General features: G+C 41.0%; 1 protein-coding gene across 4 annotated transcripts in view; it reads left to right on the top strand.

The window, feature by feature from the left end:
• GLIS3 (GLIS family zinc finger 3) overlaps positions 1-21,354 on the top strand; it is a 408,840-nt gene that overhangs the window by 113,545 nt on the left and 273,941 nt on the right. For 2 of the 4 annotated variants that reach the window (XM_081150561.1, XM_081150560.1), the window contains 2 exons: positions 13,205-13,412; positions 19,948-21,070. In XM_081150561.1, the coding sequence (XP_081006687.1) occupies positions 13,282-13,412; positions 19,948-21,070 (1,254 nt within the window). In that variant the 5' untranslated portion in view covers positions 13,205-13,281. The remainder of the gene's footprint in view (positions 1-13,204; positions 13,413-19,947; positions 21,071-21,354) is intronic. The other 2 variants (XM_081150562.1, XM_081150563.1) reach the window with 1 other exon arrangement.

The raw sequence follows: 21,354 nt of genomic DNA, 5'->3' as shown, positions 1-21,354 counted from the left end.
CACCCAAGAAAAAGATGTAAACACCTTCATCCCTGCACGTTTACACAGACAGACACTGCCCATGGGAGCTCCCGGGTGGGAGGGCTTCTTTCTTCCGACACCTTTAAATGTCAGTTACCAAGCAGGCCTGGGAACATGAATAACTTAAGCATGAGGTGCTTTTGCTGATGACTGTGATCACTTTTCAGGAAGTGTAATGGTAACGTATGGAACGGAGGTACCCAGGAGAAGGGAATTGGGGGTTGCAGAATTTGTATTTGCTGTGAGAAATTAAAGTAGCACGATGTTGAACTTTAGGAACTTCTTAGGCTATTGCCTGTGTAGTGTTCAGTTTGGTGAAAGAATCGATGGCTGAAAGAGATGAATTTCAGTGGACTTAAAATCTTAAATGTCAGGTGCTAGGGCAGAGTGCGCAGAAAAGTAAGAGGCCTTAAATTTGGTAATGTGTTTGCCTCTGAAAGATGCTATTCCACAGACAACACGGAGAAAGGACAGTAACGTAGTTTTAAAAAGTCAAGTTGAATGCTCTTTAGAATGAGTGCCAAATACAACCCTGGTAGATTGCTTCTGGCTTCTCTTAAATGAGTTTTTGCATTTTCCTCCCCTTCTGCTGTGTTTATTTGGAGGACTGTTCAGTTTTTATTACTGGGCTACTCCTTGGATTAAAGACATAAGGCATTTCATCTCTCGGGAGGAGAATAGGTGTTTGAGGTGAACGTTCTTCAGGGCTCTGTGTTCACTGGAGAAAGGCCTAATTCACCGTTGAGCGGACTGTAACTGCAGATGCTAGTTTAGAAATCTGTTGGCTAGATTCAGGTGACTTTGATAAGACTTTTATTCTTTTCAGTCTTATGTATTTGTGAGCGCATTCTTGGGAAGATTGCTGCTGGGTAGTGTTGCGTGTCAGAGAGGAGGGAAGTTTAGTTATTAACCCCATGTAGAGGGGAAAGGGGGGCAGTAGGCAGGCTGTGGAATGAGGAAAAGGCTGAGTTGAAACATTTCCAAAAGGTATTTTTGTTGTTTATACTTGTTAATTATTAATATTAATTATTGATGAAAAGCGGTTTTGAGTTACATGCCACACATTGTTTAGGAATAAATTATCGCATTTCTTATCTGGAACCATAGTACCTTTTAAACTGTTTCAAATAATCAATATTTATTAATTTAGAACAATTTTCCCTCTTCCTTGAACATTAAAGAGAAAAATCTATGAATCTCCATCTTATAAAGAATTTGTTTTATAAAAGTATATTTTCCCCTCACCTTTGTGTGGCTTTTAACACTAAATGAATATGTTAAGGATTGAATTTGTCCAAATTAGGTCAATAATTACAAAGTAGCTTTAGAACAAAGTAGGTATTTCATGAAAAACACATAGATAACATATAAGGCTTTGTCAGTTAAAATTGTCAAATTAGTTGTGAGTATGGTGCTTTGTCTCAAATGTTTGTGCCTTTTCAGAAGTGCATCCTCTTAGTTTCTTGAAAATGAGTTTTTTACTCGTTTCTGTATTTTGTAGCTCATCATATAGGTTTAAATGAAGCATATTCTGTTTAAATTCCAATAGGCAGCTATGTACAGGATTAAAGATTTCTCTGGGAGTCTGAACTGGCTGTTGTTTATTTAGAGAGGGGGGAGGAGGGAGGAAAGAGAGAGACAGAGAGACAGAGAGAGAGATAAACAGACCCTCTGACAGACTTGAAGATATTGCTCTCAGAGCCAGGCTGTAAAAGTCAATGTTTATGCTTTTGAGGCATTATGGCTTTCTGATTGTTACTACATTCATTTTAACCTCAGTCTTAAAGAATATGTACTGGGTTTCTACGGGCTTCACTCATTTTTAGTTTTAGATTATGTTGTTCTGATCAGTGGGCTATATAATATCACAAGAGTCATGTGCAGAAGTACTACTCATAACATTGGCAACTCAAAGATTTGCTTGGTTGTAGAAAATAGCACACACAGCTGAACTACCTTTGGGGTTCATTTTGCATTTGCATTGGCCTCCCGAGGTCACCTGCACTGGTATATTTTCCCAGTAGGGAGCAGTTATAGTAGTAACTTGAAAACCTTACCTAAGGTGGACTAAGGCAGCTGATCCTAGATCAGCCCATTCTCTGTCATCTGAAAGAACTGCCCTCTGACTTCATTCATAGCTTGGTGTTTAATCTCTGTGAATAGTTGGCTTACCACTTTTCAGAGCCCCAGTCTAAGATCACAGATCCTCTGGGGCATCTGGGACAGTCTGCCTTTACCTTCATGAAGGCTATGGTCTGTTAACCTTGCTTTCGATGGGCTCACTTCATTCTGGGAAGAAAAGTTCTGCATTTGTGAAAATGAAAGGACATTTGCCTTTCTCAAGGGAGCTGAACACCATGGGTTTCTCCAGAGAGGATTACTGGTGAAGACAGTTATGAAGAGAAAAGTAACTCTTTTAAATGAACAGCATGTTCTCGCTTAAATATTTACCAGAATGATTCTAGAGAAATATAATACAGGTAAGTTTTGTTATGTTCTCATTGTGAGTTATGTTTACAAGAAACAAAAATAGGATTAGAATCATAGAGGAGGAAAAGCTTTTCGTACCAGTGGCTTATGTTTTATAGCTCATGAATTCTAACCATTTATAAAATTATCTGGTTTCTTGACCCTACTCATGGTTGATTTTTTCCCCCTCTCTTTTTCCATCTAGAGACCTTTGAATTATTTTTATTCATAAGTGAAAAATGTATTACAGCTTTATTTCCTTTTATTAATAGTTCCTTCTTGCCCTTAACCACATCTCTGACTTTTTGGCATGTAAAGTCCAATGAGCTCATGCTTAATCATGTATAAACAACCATCTAATTATATGGTTTTGAATTTTCATTTGACCGACTAAATAAAAATGACACAGAAAGAGAAACCTGACAACCTCCTTGTATTTGGATACCTGGCCTTTCTCTCCCTCACTCTCTCTTCACACGTTTAGTAAAATGTGTGTTAAAACTTAAAAAAAAAAATCAGTTTGCATTTGCCAAGTTTCTGAGCTAAAATTGTTCTTTTCAAGGCTACGTGTCAAAAAACAAGTCAGTGGAGCTGTATGCGTCTCCTTTACAAATTTCTTTCAGCCTCTATTCTTTCCTCCTCTGGACAGAGGTGTTACTAGAATTCCTTGCGCTGCTGGTGTCAGGTGACAGAGCAACCAATAAAGGCCAAGATTTCTCAATCTTTGTCCCCTTACCTTCGCCCCTGAGGTACAACAACAATGATCCCAGTTGCCATATCTTCTCACCCTCCCCCAAACCACTCTGATTGACACATTTTTGAAAGAAGGTAGTGGGAAAATCTTTCCAAACAAAGGTGCTTACTGTGTTTAACCAGGAAGGTAGTTGTCTGTTCCCTTTTTTACTCATTGGCTTAGTCCTAGAATTCTGAACACCGAGCAAAACCTTTTCTGAAAGGTTAGATGGTTTTGCTGTGACTAGCTCAATATACTCTATAGAAGGCCAAAAAAAAGATACTTTCCTTTATTATTATTTTTTCTGGATGTGTCACAAGATGAATACCTAGAGAGCAGGTCTGTCCAACTAGTATTTAATAGCTGCAAGAGAGAAGAAAGGGAAGGGGAGACCTGTGAAATTGGGTGAAAGTGATTTATTTTTTCATGGGTCCTTCAGCCTTAAAACACAATTTGGTTTCTCAGAGTACCATGACTCTGAAACATGCATATCTCTAAGTGCTAAAATTTCAAACACTTACTGGATGTGGTAGATTTGTTTGGAAGCAAATTATATTGACTCCATTTTGAGAATTGAGAGAATGATCTCATTGAGATTAGTGTCTAAACAATCTTCCTTGTTGAAAATATTTTTAGAGGTAACCTTCATAATTTTTCGGCTCATTGTAAGGAGCTGGTATTACCCAGTGATTCGTAAGGATTTATTGTAACATTTTCTTCCAAACTGTAGATTTGTATCAGGGTTCATTTCCTCTCATTGTGTAAGACGATCGAAGTGAGCCCTCTGCCTTTCCCTGTTGTTTTTTGTTTTGTTATGGAATGTTTAGAACAAAGAGGGGAGCAAATTCTAGCAGAGTTTATAACTTGGTTCACCTGGAGCAGTCAAAAGAAGAGGAACTTTAACTACCAAATTAAGATCTCAACTTAATTTATCCTTGGGGAATGGGAGGGGTTCTATTTCTCTCTTTCCCATTTACTTTCAAAGCCATAGGATCTTCACATTGCTTACGATTTGTTATTAATTATCTTCTAAGAATTTGTATATTATTCAGGAAGTAAGTTTTCAACTCAATTAGTATTCAATTTTTTATTCACATTTATTCTCAACTTTCACATTCAACTTAGATAAATAATAGTACTCCTTAGAAAAGTTTACTTTAGGCGTAACTTAAGCATTACTCGTCATTCTGATTTTTTCCATACTGGCGTTAATCTGTACTTTGATTGCCTTTTCTTTTTGATGAGGAAGAATTTGGTGCTCTCCCTCACTGTGCGACATACTTTTAGATCCCATTAGTGAAGAGTTATTGCTGATCCAGTGTCTGAATCAGAGCCATCAGCGCCTATAAGGTGTAGAGCTTAAAGAGTCACATTTGCTTTAATGCTAACTCATGTTCCAATCACGTTTACAGAGATGCTTAGATTACTCTTTTAAATTCAAAAATAGCATTAAGTAAAAGAAACAGAAGGGAACTTACACTCTATAGGCCTTAGCCAGATTGTGTGTTGAGATTTGTGATGTTAGAATTATGTGTCTATATTTTGGTAGTTTTGCTGTTATGCAATTTTATACAATGACAAGTTGCTTGAGCCAAAGGGTAGATATTTCAGCCTTCGTATCTTTCCAGTTTTAATTGAATCTGTAGTGGGCATGACTTACTCTACCAACTCGTGTGCAAAAAATGGTGCCCTGACTGGGGATGGAACCTGCAGCCTTGGCATATCGGGATGAAACTAACCAACTGAGATACCTGGCCAGGGATAAACTATTTCCTTTAAATCAAAGCAAGTGAAACTCTAAGATCTCATCTAACTGATGGGCTGGAAATTTTATCTAGTCATTCTTGGTTGGGGTACCTGATATCTTGCCAAGGTGAGGCAGATCCTGGGGTCTTGTACAGAGCAGAACATTCCAAGTACTCTTCTGGTTCTTGGTCCATTAGGTTGCTGCTAAGGTGACTGCTGACCAAGCCGACATGATCTCTAGAAGTCTGCTGCTGTGTGCATTGCTTGGGCATGGGAACCTAGAATCTGGCCTTTGCACATTTGCCATGCAACCATGACCTCTGCCCTCACTGCCCTCCCTGAACACTGCTCTCTACTTGGGGAACCATCAAACTGCTGTTCTTCACAGACTTCGGGCAGTCTTCCCTTTTCCTGGCTTCTGCCTCTGAGGCACTCAGAGCACCTAGATAATCTCAGTGGATTTAGACATCTACACTAGACTAGAAAAGAGGAGGAAGTCAATCAGTGTCAACTCCTAGCCCTCTTGTAAACCCCAGAGGCAAAGGAGCACAAATCACAAATAATAGCTCAAAAAATTTTTTGTCATGTATGTGGGCTGCTGAATGGGCTTTGGAGCATAGAGTTAAGAATCCAACAGCCTGCAGAGGCAAAGGGTATGTATGAGACAGTTGAACAGCCTTGGTAGACTTTTGGGTACAGGAAGCTGTGTACCTTCTGGTTCTTAGAAATATGGTTGATTTAATTTTTAACATAAGAAGATGTAATTTCCATGACCATTTGCCTTTTTTCCAGGTTTGATTCTTCTGGGCATCTCATGCAAACTCTTTGGACAGTTGTGAGGAATTACTGTTTGAAGGAAAACAAAGGTAGCCTAGTAGCTTTTAATGATAACAGTGTAAGCTGTGCCTTTTAGGCAGTAAGAAGTGCTCTTAATATGAAGGATCAAATGGGATTTTGCCTGTAAACCAAATCTTAGATCCTGAAAAAAGGTTTCATTAATTTATAATTGAGTGACTTAGAATATACTCCCTTTATGCTGAGAGAGAGAGAGAGTGTGTGTCACAGGAGGGAGTATGGATGGGGCGCAAACTAGTAATATTTTCAGTTGTTCAGGTAATTTAGAGACAAGGACATATTAACACTTGTATTCACCAGGGACCATTGTCTGTCTTCTATATCACAGCACATTGAAGGGTTCTCAGACTCACTTGTGGCCTTGAACTATACTTGTCTTGCCTTAAAAATGTCGCTAAGAGTCATATTATTTATTTATTTATCCAGCAAATATTTATTGACACCTACTCTCTGATAGTTATTGCTTCATAGAGTACAGGGTCTCACCCATAGGCAGCCTTGCCATTTCTCATCCAATTTCTGCTTTTGGTGGTCTTGGGGGTAAAAAGCAACTTAGGACAAACATGATCTTAATTTATGGAGAAGGGTTTGGATCTAATATTTCTTACAGGCCCTTCAACAACCCCCTTATTTTTTTTCTTTATAAGGTCATTTGGAGTTACCCTGTTCCCTCTGTTTATTGCAATATGACCTGGTTCAGGCCTTGTCACTGCATCTTGAGATCATAGCAACATTTAACTAGCTTGGTTTTCTGCCTTCAGTCTTTGTTTTCATATTGCTGGAAATAGTTGGACTGCCCTCTTCATAGTCCCTCGTCATATCACAACCATGCTTAAAAACCTACTGTAGCTCCTTTAGGGGCTGGCCTTGAAGGTCATGTGTAATATGATTATACTTTAATAAGAAGGTAAATGCCTGTAGAATACTTACTGTGTGCTAGACACTACTATAAGTGCTTTGCATACAATGAGTTATTAGTTCTCCAGACAACCTTATGAAGGTAGGTGCAATGATCAACCCCATTTTCCGAATGAGGAAACAGAGGCACAGAGAGTTAAGGAACTTGCCCAAGGTCACACAGCTGGTAAGTGAAGCCATTCTGGCCTTAGCACTGCCCTCCTTTACCACTTTCCATGCTGCCTCCAAACTACTTTCCCAGCACATCCGCTTCACTTCTCTTTGGCCAGCCCACTCTTTGTACGACTGTCTCCCTTCCAGTTATTATCAGGCTCAGATCAAGTCTCACCTCCTGCAGCTGATACATATCTATTTCTTGTTTTAACTCTTTCTGTACTCAGCATTATGGCAACTCAGTTTAAGATTGGCTGTATCCTAATTGTTTCATGTGTTGATTAAAACTCTAACTGGTCAGCCCCGTCGGGCGTGGCTCAGCAGTTGAGCGTCGACCTAGGATCCAAGCGATCGGGGTTTGATTCCCGGTCAGGGCACATGTCCAGGTTTTGGGCTCGATCAATGACTCTCTCATCATTGATGTTTCTATCTCTCTCTCTCCCTCGCCTTTCCTCTCTCTGAAATCAATAAAGATATATTTTTTTAAAAAAACAAACAAAAAAACCAAAAAACAAAAACAAAACTCTAACTGGTCAGAAGCACCTTGAGGGATAATCTAAAAGCCTAGGACTCCATTATACAGCACAGCACCAAGCCTGCAGGTAATGCTTAATAAATGTTACGTGTTCATGGTCTTGGGGAAACTGAGGCACTTTTCTCCCATTAGAGTATGCTTTCTCCCTCCCTTCTCATCCTTTCTTATATTTATGGAAGTCCAGTCTTAATAGAGCAAGTAGTATAATAATTTCACTTGGCATTAACTTATTTTCACAGATTAATCCCACAGATAAGCCTTGGTTTAAGCCTATTAAATTGTAAGCAAGAATTATCTAACTCATTTATGTATCTGCACTCCCTAGAGTATATACTATCACACAGAGCAGAGATTCAATAAACCTCATCAGTGAGCAGTAAATCACTCAGCTGGGCCTGCACTGCTGGTATTTCAGTTTTTCAGAGTAATGGCTTGCTTATTTAACAAATACATCTGCTCTATTCCCATGGGATGGTTCGAAAATTTGTTGAGGGAAAAGCAGTAAAATGTGCTTACATTTCCTCTTTGGTTTTCCAGGCTAATCGTTGGTGAACTTTATTTAACATCTTGATATACTAAGAGTCTCTATGGAGCAGAGCAGCTTTCAGTTAACTTGGCAAATCATTACAAGAGAAAACAGAAGGGTCAGCATAAGCTCTCTCTACTAATTAGTTGGTAATTGATGTACAATAGCTGACTGGTGGGACTTTAGGATATAAATTTTGGGAATGCTGTTTAATATATTTTTATATCTTTATGAGGTGGTTCAGAGCTGTGTGCTCTTAAGAACATCTTATCAGGAGGGCCCAAGTGTGGGGCACAGGAGTGAGGCTTCACGTCCAGGACCTCAGGGAGCGGAGTGGCACAGGAAGGAATATGATATGTTTTAATCTCTCAGGGCATAAATACAATTCCATCTAATGCAGGGGTGAGATGAAATGAGTAATGCTGGTGATTCCATACTTTGTGGCCAACATTCCTGAATGCTGACTAAGGTTGGAAGAGTGTTGGTGTGAAAGTTATATTCTTTGTGGGATAAACTTGGTGGTAAACTTAAATTCAAGCTGAACTTCTTTGTGGTGGGATATTGCATGATTCATGGGAATCTTCATTAATCTGGATTCGTTGTGACCTATTTATTGGCTGGGACGAAGTAACTCACTTTGGAATGAAGTCACAAAAATAGTCTTTATATGACCCTGTTCAGTGTCACACAGCCAGTGGATGGGGGAGGGCAGGACTCAAATCCTGATATATACTATTTCTGTTTCCATAACATCCTGCATATGTTAGGTTAAACCATATAGAAATTACTCTCATTCTATCATGTTTGACCTATAAAGAACACCTTTTATATGACCCAAACTACAAGTAGGGATCACCTCTTTTATAATGAGTGGTTGGTTTAGTGTTATCTTCATGGCCGGGATACTGGATGTGTGGGGACCGAGACAGACCATCTTGCTCACTGTTGTCTCCAGGGACTGTATAGCTTGTGGTTGGCATTTGATAAGTATCAGTTGAATAAACTATAACAACCGAAACATTTTGGTTATTTCTTCCTACCCAGCTCCCATATATATGTCGTTTCTGTGTCTTCATATCTTTGTCATTTTTAGAGTAATCAGTGGATAAACACAAACTGTCCTGAAGCATATGGCCTCAGCAGGGATAATTGTGACATAATCAACTATTTGACTTCAACCAAACCTTTTAAACTAATGAAGAAGTTAATTAAAAACATACCTCTGCTAAGATGACCTCTTATTTAGAAACTGGAAAATGCAAAACGTGTGTGTTCCCCACCAGCACGCAGTGATTTTGGCTAGAATGTATGTGGTACTCAGAATGCCATCCACTCAGATCCTTATTTGAGCAGTAAACACATTTTTAAAAAACAGTGTGCAGTCGCTAAAAGTCAGTATTTCAAAATGAAAACCAGTGCACAAGTAGTTGGCACATCTGGTAGTCAGAAAAGTTGTATGGTTTATTTTCAGCAAATGACACGCCAAGGAACATTCAGACTTGGCCAGTTGAATACTTTTTTTCTATCTGTGGTGACACCTGGTTTAAAAAAAAAAATTGGCTCCAGACTGAAAGCAGATAGAAGGTTGGAAATGGGTAGAGAATTAAATAGAATCATTTGCTACCTTGTTTTATGCAAGGAAATATAAAGAACTATTTTACATCAAGAAAGATAATGGAGCAAAAATGTGATGAGAGTCATGAACAATAATAGTAACAATAAAAACAATAGCAGCTAATACCCATTGTGTACCTACTATGTGCTAGACAATGTGTAGTGTCCTATACATGTGTAATGACTACTAGATGGATAACAACCTTATGGGGTGGTGTTATTTTTATTCCCATTTTACAAATGGGAAGATGCAGACATGGAGTTAAGGCATGTTTAAGCGATGTGCCCAAGTCACAAACAGCTATCGGGGGTGGGGGTGGGGCTGATCCCAGGCAAGCCGGGGAGCCCACACTTCAAATACTGCCCGATTCTGACTAGTCTGGAGGTGTTCATTCTGTCTGGAATTATGAGAAAAATTAGATGGTTGCATTGAGCACCGTGGCCCTAGATCAAACTGTTGTTTGCCTCCATTTTCGAGACAGATACCATTTTCCAGAACATTCTCCCAGCTGTTACACAAACATTAGCTGTTCCCAGGAAATTTATCATTTAGCCTGAGGCTTCCAGGGTGTCGCATATGACACCTGTCAGAAGCTGTGACTCCTCTATGGTTAGATGCGGTTCAAGTTGACCAGTGTATTTGGGAGTAGGAGGTAATACAGTAAAAGTCACGGAGACTGTGGGAAGTTAGCAGCACTGTGGAATGTGTCAAAGGATGGACTTAGTTGGAGTTTGTTTTGGAAAAATGGCACTGCCTTTCAAAAAAGAAAACCAGGAGGGTTTTGGTGGAAATAATTTGTCAGTATTTAATATTCATGTGTATCACTATCTTTTATTTTCATTTATTCATTTCTTCTTAACTTCATTGACAGACTTTATTATGTTCTCTGTAGGCCCTGGGCTAAGTGCTGAGGAAGCAGAGCTCCTTAAACAAGGGCTTTACCTTTAAAGAGCAGTAAATTGTAAAAGAGGAGGGGGTGACAGGCATGGAAACATTTCAGTTCCCTGAAGGTTTGGGGGCAGATGTGTTATGAGAGACTATAGGGAAATGAAAAGAAGAATGGTCATATCTTCCCAGCAGGCAGTGGGGGCGGGAGGAGTCAGAGATGTGACTTTTGAATTGAGACCTTGAAGACGCAGAGATGCTCACTAGGTAGACAAGGTAGGGTAAGGCTGTTCTAGGCAGAGAAGACCATAAACAAGACAAGGGTTAGGAATTTCTCAGCTATCATATTGGTATTTATCCATTCTAAGGTGTGCATATTTTCACACCAGGACATCTCTGACATCTCAACACCATGCACTAGTTTAATTGACAGCATATGTTCTTACTGGTACATAAAATAATGGCATGCCTTATAATATATGGTGCCTTAGATTATTAATATGCTTTGCCTCCAAGTAGTTTTTCTTGAGTGTGCTGTTCTAGCTGCTAATATGTCTTTGTTTTAGAGGTAGATATTAATACCTTTTTACTAAGGTAGAAGTAGTCATGAAATGAGTTGCTTAGATAAATAAATGATATTGAATTTGTCAGAATACCTGACATCTGATGTTGCTTTTAATAGCCATGGCTGGTAGGGATAGGACTTGGGGAGGAGGGTTCGAGTGTCTTTTATACTGGACTAGGCTATCAGCCATCACACTGCTTTTTTTCCAAGGGAAAGGGGGATTTGAAAAGCAAATGGCATGTAGTTTGATGGAATTTATAAAGATACTACATTTATGGTCATTGCATAAAAATGTATCCACTACTCTTGATAATGAGATGAAACCCTGAAGTACAGTGTTATGTGAGTTATGGAAATTGGCTATAACTGATCTTTCAAGGCACAAGAGGATGCGTCAGATATAAGCTGCAGTGAAAGAGGTAGAGGGAAGGTTCTGGTTTGTGTATCTTTGAAAACAAGCAGAGAGAATTTTCCTGTAGAGCTGATGACCTTGAAAAGTATCCACAGGAAAAATGAAACAGCCAGCACCTAAACTTAAGCACCCAGGTGCCGTAAAAATATACCCTAGTGGAATCTGTGTCTGCTCTGTCAGTAAATCCCTGTGTGGCCTTGGGCAAGTCAGTCAGTTACCACTTGGGTTTTAGTTTTCCAGAGGCCTGGACTATAGCAGGCTCCCTGCCAGCTGAAGATGCTGTGACTCTCCCAGCACTGTCAAGGTCTGGTGTCATTGATGAGAGCATAGTGATCGCTCTAAGGTCTTGTTTGTCCTTCAGTTCTGTGGGCTCTTGGAAGAGAATATTGCAAAAGATGACAGTCATTTTTTGGGCTATGGATTTAATTTTTGGGAAAACAAAGTAGGAAATTGTATACCTTAAGGCTAAGTAAGGAAAGTCACAGTGGTGCTTTTCCACATACTTTGATCCCAAATATATCAATGAGAAACACGGGGAATTTGTGAAAAATATTTAGAGCCTGATTTGTTAAAACTGAGGTCATACTTATTTTAGTTTGTTTGAAATGGGAACAGAGTGTACAGTCACTGAGACTTGACCAGGTAGTTTGCAGAAAAAATGTTTGAAGAAGTACATCCATGTAAAAAGAATGTCTAGAATGATTCAACCGTTATTATTTTTTGTAAGTGAGTCATGACAGTGTTTGCCTTTCTCCTCTCTGCTTTTCCCTTTTCCCTAAGGACACAGATTCTTGTGGGTTTCTTTTTTTCTTCTTTCCCTTTTGGGTATGTACCAAATTTTACTACATTCGAAGATAGTTACTAATGAAAAGAAAAATCTATGCCTAACTAGAATGAGTGTTTTGTTTCTCTCATCCTGATTTGTTTTGTTTGTTAATCCCCACCAGAGGATATTTTTTCCCATTGATTTTTAGAGAGAGTGGAAGGGAGGGAGGAAAGGGGGGAAGAGAGAGAGAAGAGAGAGAGAGAGAGAGAGAGACACACACAATTGGTTGCCTCCAGCATACACCCTGACCAGGGCCAAGGGTCAAACCTGCAATGGTGAACCTGCAATCTATGTACCCTTGATGGGGAATTGAACCCATGACCCTTGGTGTGTGGGCCGACGCTCTAACCACTGAGCAACACTGGCCAGGGCCGCTCTCATCCTGATTTTTAAAAAATTGGGTATATGCCCAATAACGATACATTGGGATGAAGAGGAGACATCAAGAATGGAGAGACACAGCCAGACTCTATCCTTTTAAAGAGGCTTTTTGGAAGGCCAGGGTTGGAATGAAGTAAACCAGTTAAACAAGCTTTTTTTCCTCCTAGAAGCATCAACTTTCCTTGCTGGGTGATTCAGGATATTAGCTATTCTAGAAAAAACTTGGTTTGATATAAGTAAGCCCATCTACTTACCACCTTAACTCTTTAGGTAAGGAGATGATAAAATATGATTTTAATATAACTGGCCACTTCTACACAGAAGGAACAAAATCGAAGTGCATTCTGTATTAAGTGGTGATTTATAGATGAGTTTCTATTGTAACATTATGCTTTTTCATTACAAGTAGAAGAAGCTTTATGGTGTCACCGATACTAAAAAATAAAAATAAAAAATCCAAGGACTGTCTCTAAAGATGGGACTTCATAAAAGTGTGCACATGTGTGTATTTACTGATTTCTGATGTAAGGGACATGAAAGCTAACCTGATTCGTTTGTTTTTAGGGGCTCTTGGCTTTGGGCCTCAGTGCAAGTCCATTGGAAAAGGCAGCTGCAACAATCTAGTGGTCACCAGCAGCCCCATGATGGTTCAGCGACTGGGACCCATTTCACCTCCAGCAAGCCAGGTCTCTACAGCATGCAACCAGATCAGTCCTAGCTTACAGAGGGCAATGAATGCAGCCAACCTGAATATACCTCCTTCAGATACCAGGTCTCAAGTTACTTTTTTTTCCCCTTCTTATGGTATAATCATACCCCATGATTGTTTTCCCTTCCCTTCCTGAGCACACAAGCACACACACTCACACACACTCGCTTAAGCTACTCTTTTAATTTGATCTTTTTTTAGGGGAACGTGTATAAAAATGAAGTATGTGCCATAATATCACCATTTTTGTTGTTGTTAATACTCACCTGAGGATATTTTTTTCCATTGATTTTTAGAGAGAGTGGAAGGGAGGGAGGGATAGAGAGAGAGATAGAGAGAGAGAGAAACAGTGATGTGAGAGAGACACATTAATTGGTTGCCTCCTGCTCAGCCCCGGATTGGGGCTGGGAATTGAACCCAAGACCCTTCAGTGCTCAGGCCAATCTCTAACCACTGAGCACCACCAGCCAGGGCCATAATGCCCAGCTTGAGATGTTGGGGCCTCAGTGACTAAACTCCAGGGTATAAATGTGTCACTTCCTGGTGAAGCAAGTCACGCGTCATGGCCTAGAAAATTTAGAAGCTCCGTGTGCCTCTAGCTTACCTGTTCATTTTTCCACGTATATGTTGCAGTGTCTCCAGGCTGCTTTACAACTGTTTTGTCTGTCCATCTACCCCCCATCCACCCATCTACCCAAGTACTTATTAAGTATCTTACATCTGCACAATACAACAGTTAAAGTTTAGGGAGATAGTAGAAACAATGAAGACTGGAGTCATGAATTTAGGACTTTATGATGTGTCTGGGAAGGCATACTTTCATGTGTGAATTACATAACATTTCAACACAGTGTCTGAGGAGGTGCCAGAATAAGTAAGTCTAATAAATGCTGCGTATCTCTCCATGGGAGAGAATTGGGTAGGAAAAGGGAAACCACCTCCTCAGACAAATCTCTCTCTTAAGGTTGATTTTAGAGGGAACACATAGTCAAAATGCTGTGCAATGTGTAAGGTCCATTTCTATGTTTGAGATGAATTGTTTACCTTCTAGAAGTTGCATTCTTGGAGAAACACAATCCGCAGTTTTTGCCTCTTAGTCCTGGCTCTGTTGTAACTGTGATTTCGCAAAGGCGTTTGACTCCCCGGACCTCTGCTTCCTCTTCTTGGGGGGCTGGGGCTCTGCCGAGATGCCCTTCCGTTCCGGGACCCTGTCTCCCCTCCTGCTCCCTCCGTTTCCTTCTTTCCCTCCTCCTCTGTGCATCTCTGCTCTGCTCTCCTAGCTGCTATTTGAGACTCTGAATTCAGCTCCTGGATCATTTTTTATGCCAATTTTTTCATGATAGGGAAACTTGTTTTTCACCTGAGATTTTTTGTGAGGAGAAGCTGCTGCTGTCATTTCCCTATTGATGATTATGCCTTGAGGGACTCCTCAGACTTGCTGAGTGTTGCATGTAAAATTAACTGTAGTCGAGGGGTAGGTGTCATTGGGAAGCCTTCAGCTTCCTGTCGGTGGCAAGTCCAGCCTATGCCTTGAAGGCAGAGAGTTATAATTAATGGAGAAACTGATGGGTAGGCAAGGCACAAGCTGGTCCAGCCATGTACCTAATGTAGTCTCTTGACCAGGGAAGTGTTATTATCTCAGTGTTTTCTGGCATATTTGATTCCTTAGCATAATCTTATATCATTAAAAGACAACATCTTAAAGATGCATTGACATATGTTTTTGACTATGTTTTCTGTGAGTCCTCCTATTGAAACAATTTTTTTTTGCAGAATAGGCAAAAAAAAACAGGAGTTGGAAAGTGGCTTGGTGAAGTATGAAACTTACTTTGAGCAGTTTAGAAAGGTCTCATTTACTTGTGACCCTTGGTGTGTGTGTTCTGTCAGAGAGAAAGGACAGGAGGCAGCAGTTCAACTTGAACGCATTAGAGATAAAGATAGAGAATCAATTTTGTGTTTTATCCATGGGGGCCGGGTTGTGGGGGACAGGGAGCATGACCTGTTCAGTTTGAATGATGGCCACCTTGTAGAAAGATGTAAATTTTATTGTTTTTTCCGATTATGTAATTCTTACTCATTGTAGAGAATGTGGAAAATATGAAAAGCACAAGGCAGTAAGTGATAGCCATCCTGAATCCAACCACCTCCAGGCAACCCTGGGTGGAATCATGATATACATCCTTCTAGTTATATGCAAACATGTACTTCATAAGCATAGGTTTTCCTTTGTACTAGATCGATCTAATAACCTACATAGTGTTATAATTACTTCGTTCAGTTAATGTAAACACGATCTTTTGTAATGAAAGTCTTTAGCATCATATAATGGCTTCTTCCTACCCAAGATTCCATTTTATTTAAAAAGTATATAAATAAAACTATATTTTTTTCATCAGTCTTTTATTACTGATCACTTAGTTTCCCTTTATTTCAGTATTATAAGTAATACTTTATTGGCTCAATCCTGTAAATTTTTTGTTGCATATCTCTGGTTATTAGAATAAATTCTTAGAAGTAAAATTAGCTGGAAATGTATGATTTCGAGACTTCTGATATATAGTCTTGAATTGACAGCAGAAAAAGCTTACCCATTTCTAAACTCACTAGTAGTCTCAGAGTTCCTAGTTCCCATATCATATCAAATACTGGGAATTATTATTTTTATTACTTTTGCCAATTTGATGTGCAAAATGTTAATTTTAAAAATTTGTATCCTGTTATCTTAATTATTGAAAACAATGAGTAGTTTTTATAAGATTGACTGTATTTCTTCTTTTGACCTCCTTTGAGTGTTATTGTTTTTCTGTAGTGCCTCATCATGGAAAAAGCGTTCCTCCTTAGCTGTGTTGGGTTCTGGTTAATTCATTGATGAGAATCATGCCCTAATGTTGTATTTTTGCCTTTATTAATTTCCCACACATTTCTGACTAGCCCTACTTAATGAGAAATGCAAACTACCTTACCCTCCTGAAGATCTAGGAGCCATTCTTGATTTCGGCATTGCAAACACTCTGTAATACAGCTACAGTTGTATGTATTTTCCCTAAAGTCACGAGGCTGAGGTGCTGATACGATAGCCTGATACAGTCACTTCATATACAAATCTGGCAAAAGTTGGGCGGTAGAAGAGACTGGATGCTACCTGCGTGGGTTTTGTATATGCTTAGTTTTTCTAGTGCTTTCACATCCATTGTGATTCTACATTTATGATTGAATGTTTATAAACTACCTGCAAGTATTACCCCTGTTTTATAGATGATGGATCCAAGATAAAGAAAGTCGAAAGGCTTTGCCTAATGTCACTTAGTTTGTCAGTTACAGAGTTCAACCATCAATCTAATAATGTCATTCCAGATCCAAACAGGCACCCCATTTTTCTCTCCTGAACCAGAAATTATTGAGGTGATTTCTAGGGATGGACTTTCTGAGGGTTTCCTTTTGGGTTGGATGTCCACAAAGCTCAGGGGAGGCCAAGGGGGCTGAGAATGGAGTCTGGGCTCTCTGTTAGTTCTGACATTTTATAAAGCAATCCTGTATTTAGATACTAATTCTTCCAGGGGATTTGTCCAGGCACTTAGAAAAGAACTTTCCTATAGACTGGGATATGTACATACATATATGTTTCTATCTCTCTTCTCTGTCTTTTGAGCATCAGTCTGAGGAATTGTACATGATCCGTAAGTTAGTATTTCTTTTGAGCTTGGCCTTGAACCAAACAATTCGCCTTGGCCGTCACTCCTCTGATGGCCCTATGAGAGTTACTGAATTCTTGCTTCACTGGCCGCCCTAACCTGTTTCACTGATAGTTTCTGAGTTTCTCATATTGGTTTTATTCTGTTTGAGTAATATTTCTTTCCTTTCACATATAGCTCCAAATTAGCCAGTCACCAGAAATAATATCCTAAGGATCAGATGAACATATGGAAATGGAGATTGTGCTCAGTTAGGTGATAGAACCACAGCTCTTTATCACTTTCTTTCCCATAGGCCTGATTTGTGTAGCAGTAAGGGTTGTAGGAGAGAGTCCTTTGGAACCTTTCACAGTTGTTCAATATATTGTTACAGAAAGAGAGCAGAAAATGTGGGTTCCAGTCGTAGCTTGTGTGCCTGTAAGCCTGTTATACCAGGTCCCTTAATCAAGCAGTGCATTATGGACCACATGTGGGCTGTGATGTGGGGAAAACAACAGAGGATGGATGTGATCCAGCTAGGTGACCGCCTGTCAAATGCTGCTTCATTTGGTCCTTAAGTAGAAGTTATTTAAAAAATTCAGTTTGTTTACCTCACAGGCTATATCAAATGAAATAATGTATAGGGAAAATGCTTTGTAAACTATAACAGATGGTTAGTTATCATATGCTGATTACTTATTCACTTTCTTAATCAACAATTTTTTTAAAACTTATTATGTATCTAGCACTCTGGTGGGTCCTGGAGGAGATAAAAATGATCCCTTCTGTGGGAAGGCTTTGCATTTCAGTGAGGAAGATAACTTTATTGAGAAAGTTAGCTACTTTTAAGGCACAGTACAGACAGTGTATGACTTATTTGGAAAGAGGACTCTTACTGAGAGCTAGTGTATTTGGGGGACGTTTCATGGATTAGAACTTTGAAAGATAAAAGATCTGAGTAATTGCACAGGAGGGATGAGGGCCGCTGGGCAAAGGCCATTTGTTGGAAGTTTTGTTCTTATTATGTGTTTGAGATAGAAAAGAGAGGTCTCTGTGTGTATTACTGCCTTAGTGAATAGAATATAGACTCTGCTTTCTGCAAAATGTATGAAAACTGTCTTAGAAACTGATGTTTGAGGAACGAAGGAACATGCCTGCATGGGGTTATGCTCAGATTTAAATTGAGCCATAGCTAGGTATAATTTGAGAAAAGCATGAAACATCTCTGCACAATGGAACAAATAAACATGTCTAAATAGGTTGCCCTCACACCAAATAATATAATTACATATACAAAGTGCATACAAGTGGATAAAATACTTTCTTCCTGCTATTCACTGCTTAAAAATCTGAAATGCTCCAGTGTGACAGCGACCAGGCAAATACAGCATTTGAGAATACCCTATAAACCTTCTCCACCGTGGGGTGTAAAGCAAAGTCAGTTGTCTGTCCCTCATATACGACTCGACTACTGATTTTGCTTGGGTCAGAAAGTAATTCCTCGATCTCCCTGGGGAAAAGGGACCGAAAGGTCCTTGACATTCAATCACCAGGAGCCTTCACCTGAGCTCCGCAAGGAGGGCTGCACTCTGCGGGGGTGCTGGGAAAATAATTGAAAGTGTCCATGGGGAATTAAGAAACAGATGGTTCAGAAACCACTTTGGGGCTTGCAAAAGGACTCCAGCCCGAATATAAGGATTGTAGACCAAGAAAAAAATCCATGTCAAGGGCAACTGGACATAAATTCCTGCTGTGTTTGTCATTGGTAAACATTACTTCACCCGATGGAAACATCACATCCATAATGGTGTTATCTGTCACCTTATACTGTGCATTTCGGAGCTGAGATATTTTCTGGCTAACATCGCGTGCTTGTAGGAAACAGTGTTCCTGGCTTCCATATTGTAAAAGGAGCAAGAACAGATGGGGTGAGAATGCTTCTCGTTTCCCTCAGTTCCTTTGGAAGTAGTATATGGGCTCATTCTGGGAAGACAGACATTTATATAATATTTTGTTTTGATTAAATTTTTGTCAGAAAAAAAATCACTGTAAAAATCCAGTTCAGGTACATATAAAAAAGCCAGTTTTTTCTGATATACCCCATGTCTGATTGAGAAGGACAGTGAGTTACGTTTTAGCCTTTGTGACAAATTTTCCATCCAAGGGACACAGCTTTTCTCTTTAGTGATTTTTAAGGCAATGCCGTCATAGTAAAGCAAAATGAACTTTAAAGTGGCCAGACTACATTACAGACCATTTTGATATGTAGGTAAATATCGTGATGTGAGGCATGCTTTGGAAAAGGGTAAGAGGAACAGGAGAGAAATTGTTGCAAAGTGAAGAATAATGATTAGGTATCCTGGATGACACTTTGACTTTGAGGATTTACTTTTTTTCAAGTCAAGCATGGGTTTATGTTTTACCTCACCAAATCGATCTTCCTCAAAGACTAAGACTCTGTTTAGACTTGTATTCCTTGCAATGCCTATTTGTAGTGTGTTGCACACAGTAGGTGCTTAATAAATACTTGCTTATTTGGTTTGCTGTGACAGGTATCGATCATTATTCCCAGGTCTCTAATTTCCCCCCTACATTAAAAAAATGTTTAAAAAATAAAGCAAGGCGTCTTTATTATCATTGAAGTATTAAGATTATATGTAACAGTAGATCTTTGTTTTATGAGTCCGGTGAGCATTAGCCTTGATTACTCTCGGTAAAATGTTATTTACCTGGAACTAAAAGCCTTGGTGTTATCTTAGCCAAAGAATGTGTGTTTAGCCGAGAATGTAATTAGGGGAAATACTTAAGGGATTGTCAATGCAATGTTCTTTTAGCTCTTAAGCAATCTATATCTTGCTAAAATGTTTGTCTTTTTTTTTTTTTCTTCTCTTTTTTTCTTTTTTCTTCCCCTCTGGCTGCTGTTCCAGGTCCCTTATTTCACGTGAGTCTTTGGCATCCACGCCTTTGAGCCTGACAGAAAGTCAGTCGGCTTTGAGCGTGAAGCAAGAGTGGACTCAGGGCTACAGGGCGCTCCCTTCGCTCTCCTCCGGCCACAGCTCTCAGAATGGCACTGACCTCGGGGACCTCCTGAGCCTTCCTCCCGGGACAGCCATGTCCAGCAACAGTGTCTCCAACTCATTGCCACCCTACCTTTTCGGCATGGAACACAGCCACTCTCCTTACTCTAGTCCCCGACACTCTTCAGCCAGGTCCCACTCGGCGCGCTCCAAGAAGAGAGCCCTGTCCTTGTCCCCGTTCTCCGATGGCATTGGCATCGACTTCAATACCATCATTCGCACCTCTCCCACGTCCTTGGTCGCCTACATCAACGGGTCCAGGGCTTCCCCGGCCAACATGTCCCCGCAGCCCGAGGTGTACGGGCATTTCCTGGGGGTGCGCGGCAGCTGCATCCCGCAGCCGGGGGCGGCGCCCGGCAGCCAGAAGGGCGCGCGGGGGGCGAGCGGCGGCCCCGCGCTGCCGGCCTACGGCGAGGACGGCGCCCTGGAGCACGAGCGCATGCAGCAGCTGGAGCACGGCGGCCTGCAGCCCGGGCTGGTCAACAACATGGTGGTGCAGCACGGCCTGCCGGGCCCCGACGGCCAGCCGGCCGGCCTGCTCAAGACCGAGCGCCTGGACGACTTCGCGGCCGCGGCCCTCGACCTGCCCTCCGCGCCGCCCCTGCCGCCCCTGCCGCCGCCGCCCCAGGGCCCCCCGCCCCCCTACCACGCCCACGCGCACGCGCACGCCCACGCGCACCTGCACCACCAGGACCTGGGCGCGCACGCCCAGCCCCTGGCCCTGGAGGACGAGGGCGAGCTGGACGACGTCGGGGGCAAGCACTGCTGCCGCTGGATCGACTGCAGCGCCCTGTACGACCAGCAGGAGGAGCTCGTGCGGCACATCGAGAAGGTGCACATAGACCAGCGCAAGGGCGAAGACTTCACTTGCTTCTGGGCGGGGTGTCCTCGGAGGTACAAGCCCTTCAACGCCCGCTATAAGCTGCTGATCCACATGCGGGTCCACTCCGGGGAGAAGCCCAACAAGTGCACGGTGAGTGTTCCCAAGCCCGGGGGAGCCCGTGGCCAAGTGTAGGTGTTTTTTCCAAAGTTGGCCCACAAGTCGGGACGTTTCCCCCTTTATGGAATTTGGATGATGCTTGGGCCGTCTAGGTGGCCAGGAGACTTGAAGACTCCTCTTCAGGGGAGGAAGGGGAAGGTTTCTTCAATTATTAGCTGCTGGGTATCTCCCTTCACTTCTTGTTTCTCTTGTGCAAATGTAAATGATCCACCATGTCAGGGACGGTGATCTGCCACAATGTCCAAAATCTTGGAAAA

Source organism: Miniopterus schreibersii (genome assembly GCF_964146895.1).
Source record: "Miniopterus schreibersii genome assembly, chromosome: 11".
Classification (NCBI taxonomy): Eukaryota; Metazoa; Chordata; class Mammalia; order Chiroptera; family Miniopteridae; genus Miniopterus; species Miniopterus schreibersii.
The sequence above is the reverse complement of the archived record's forward strand: the minus strand, read 5'-3'. Positions and strand labels throughout refer to the sequence as shown.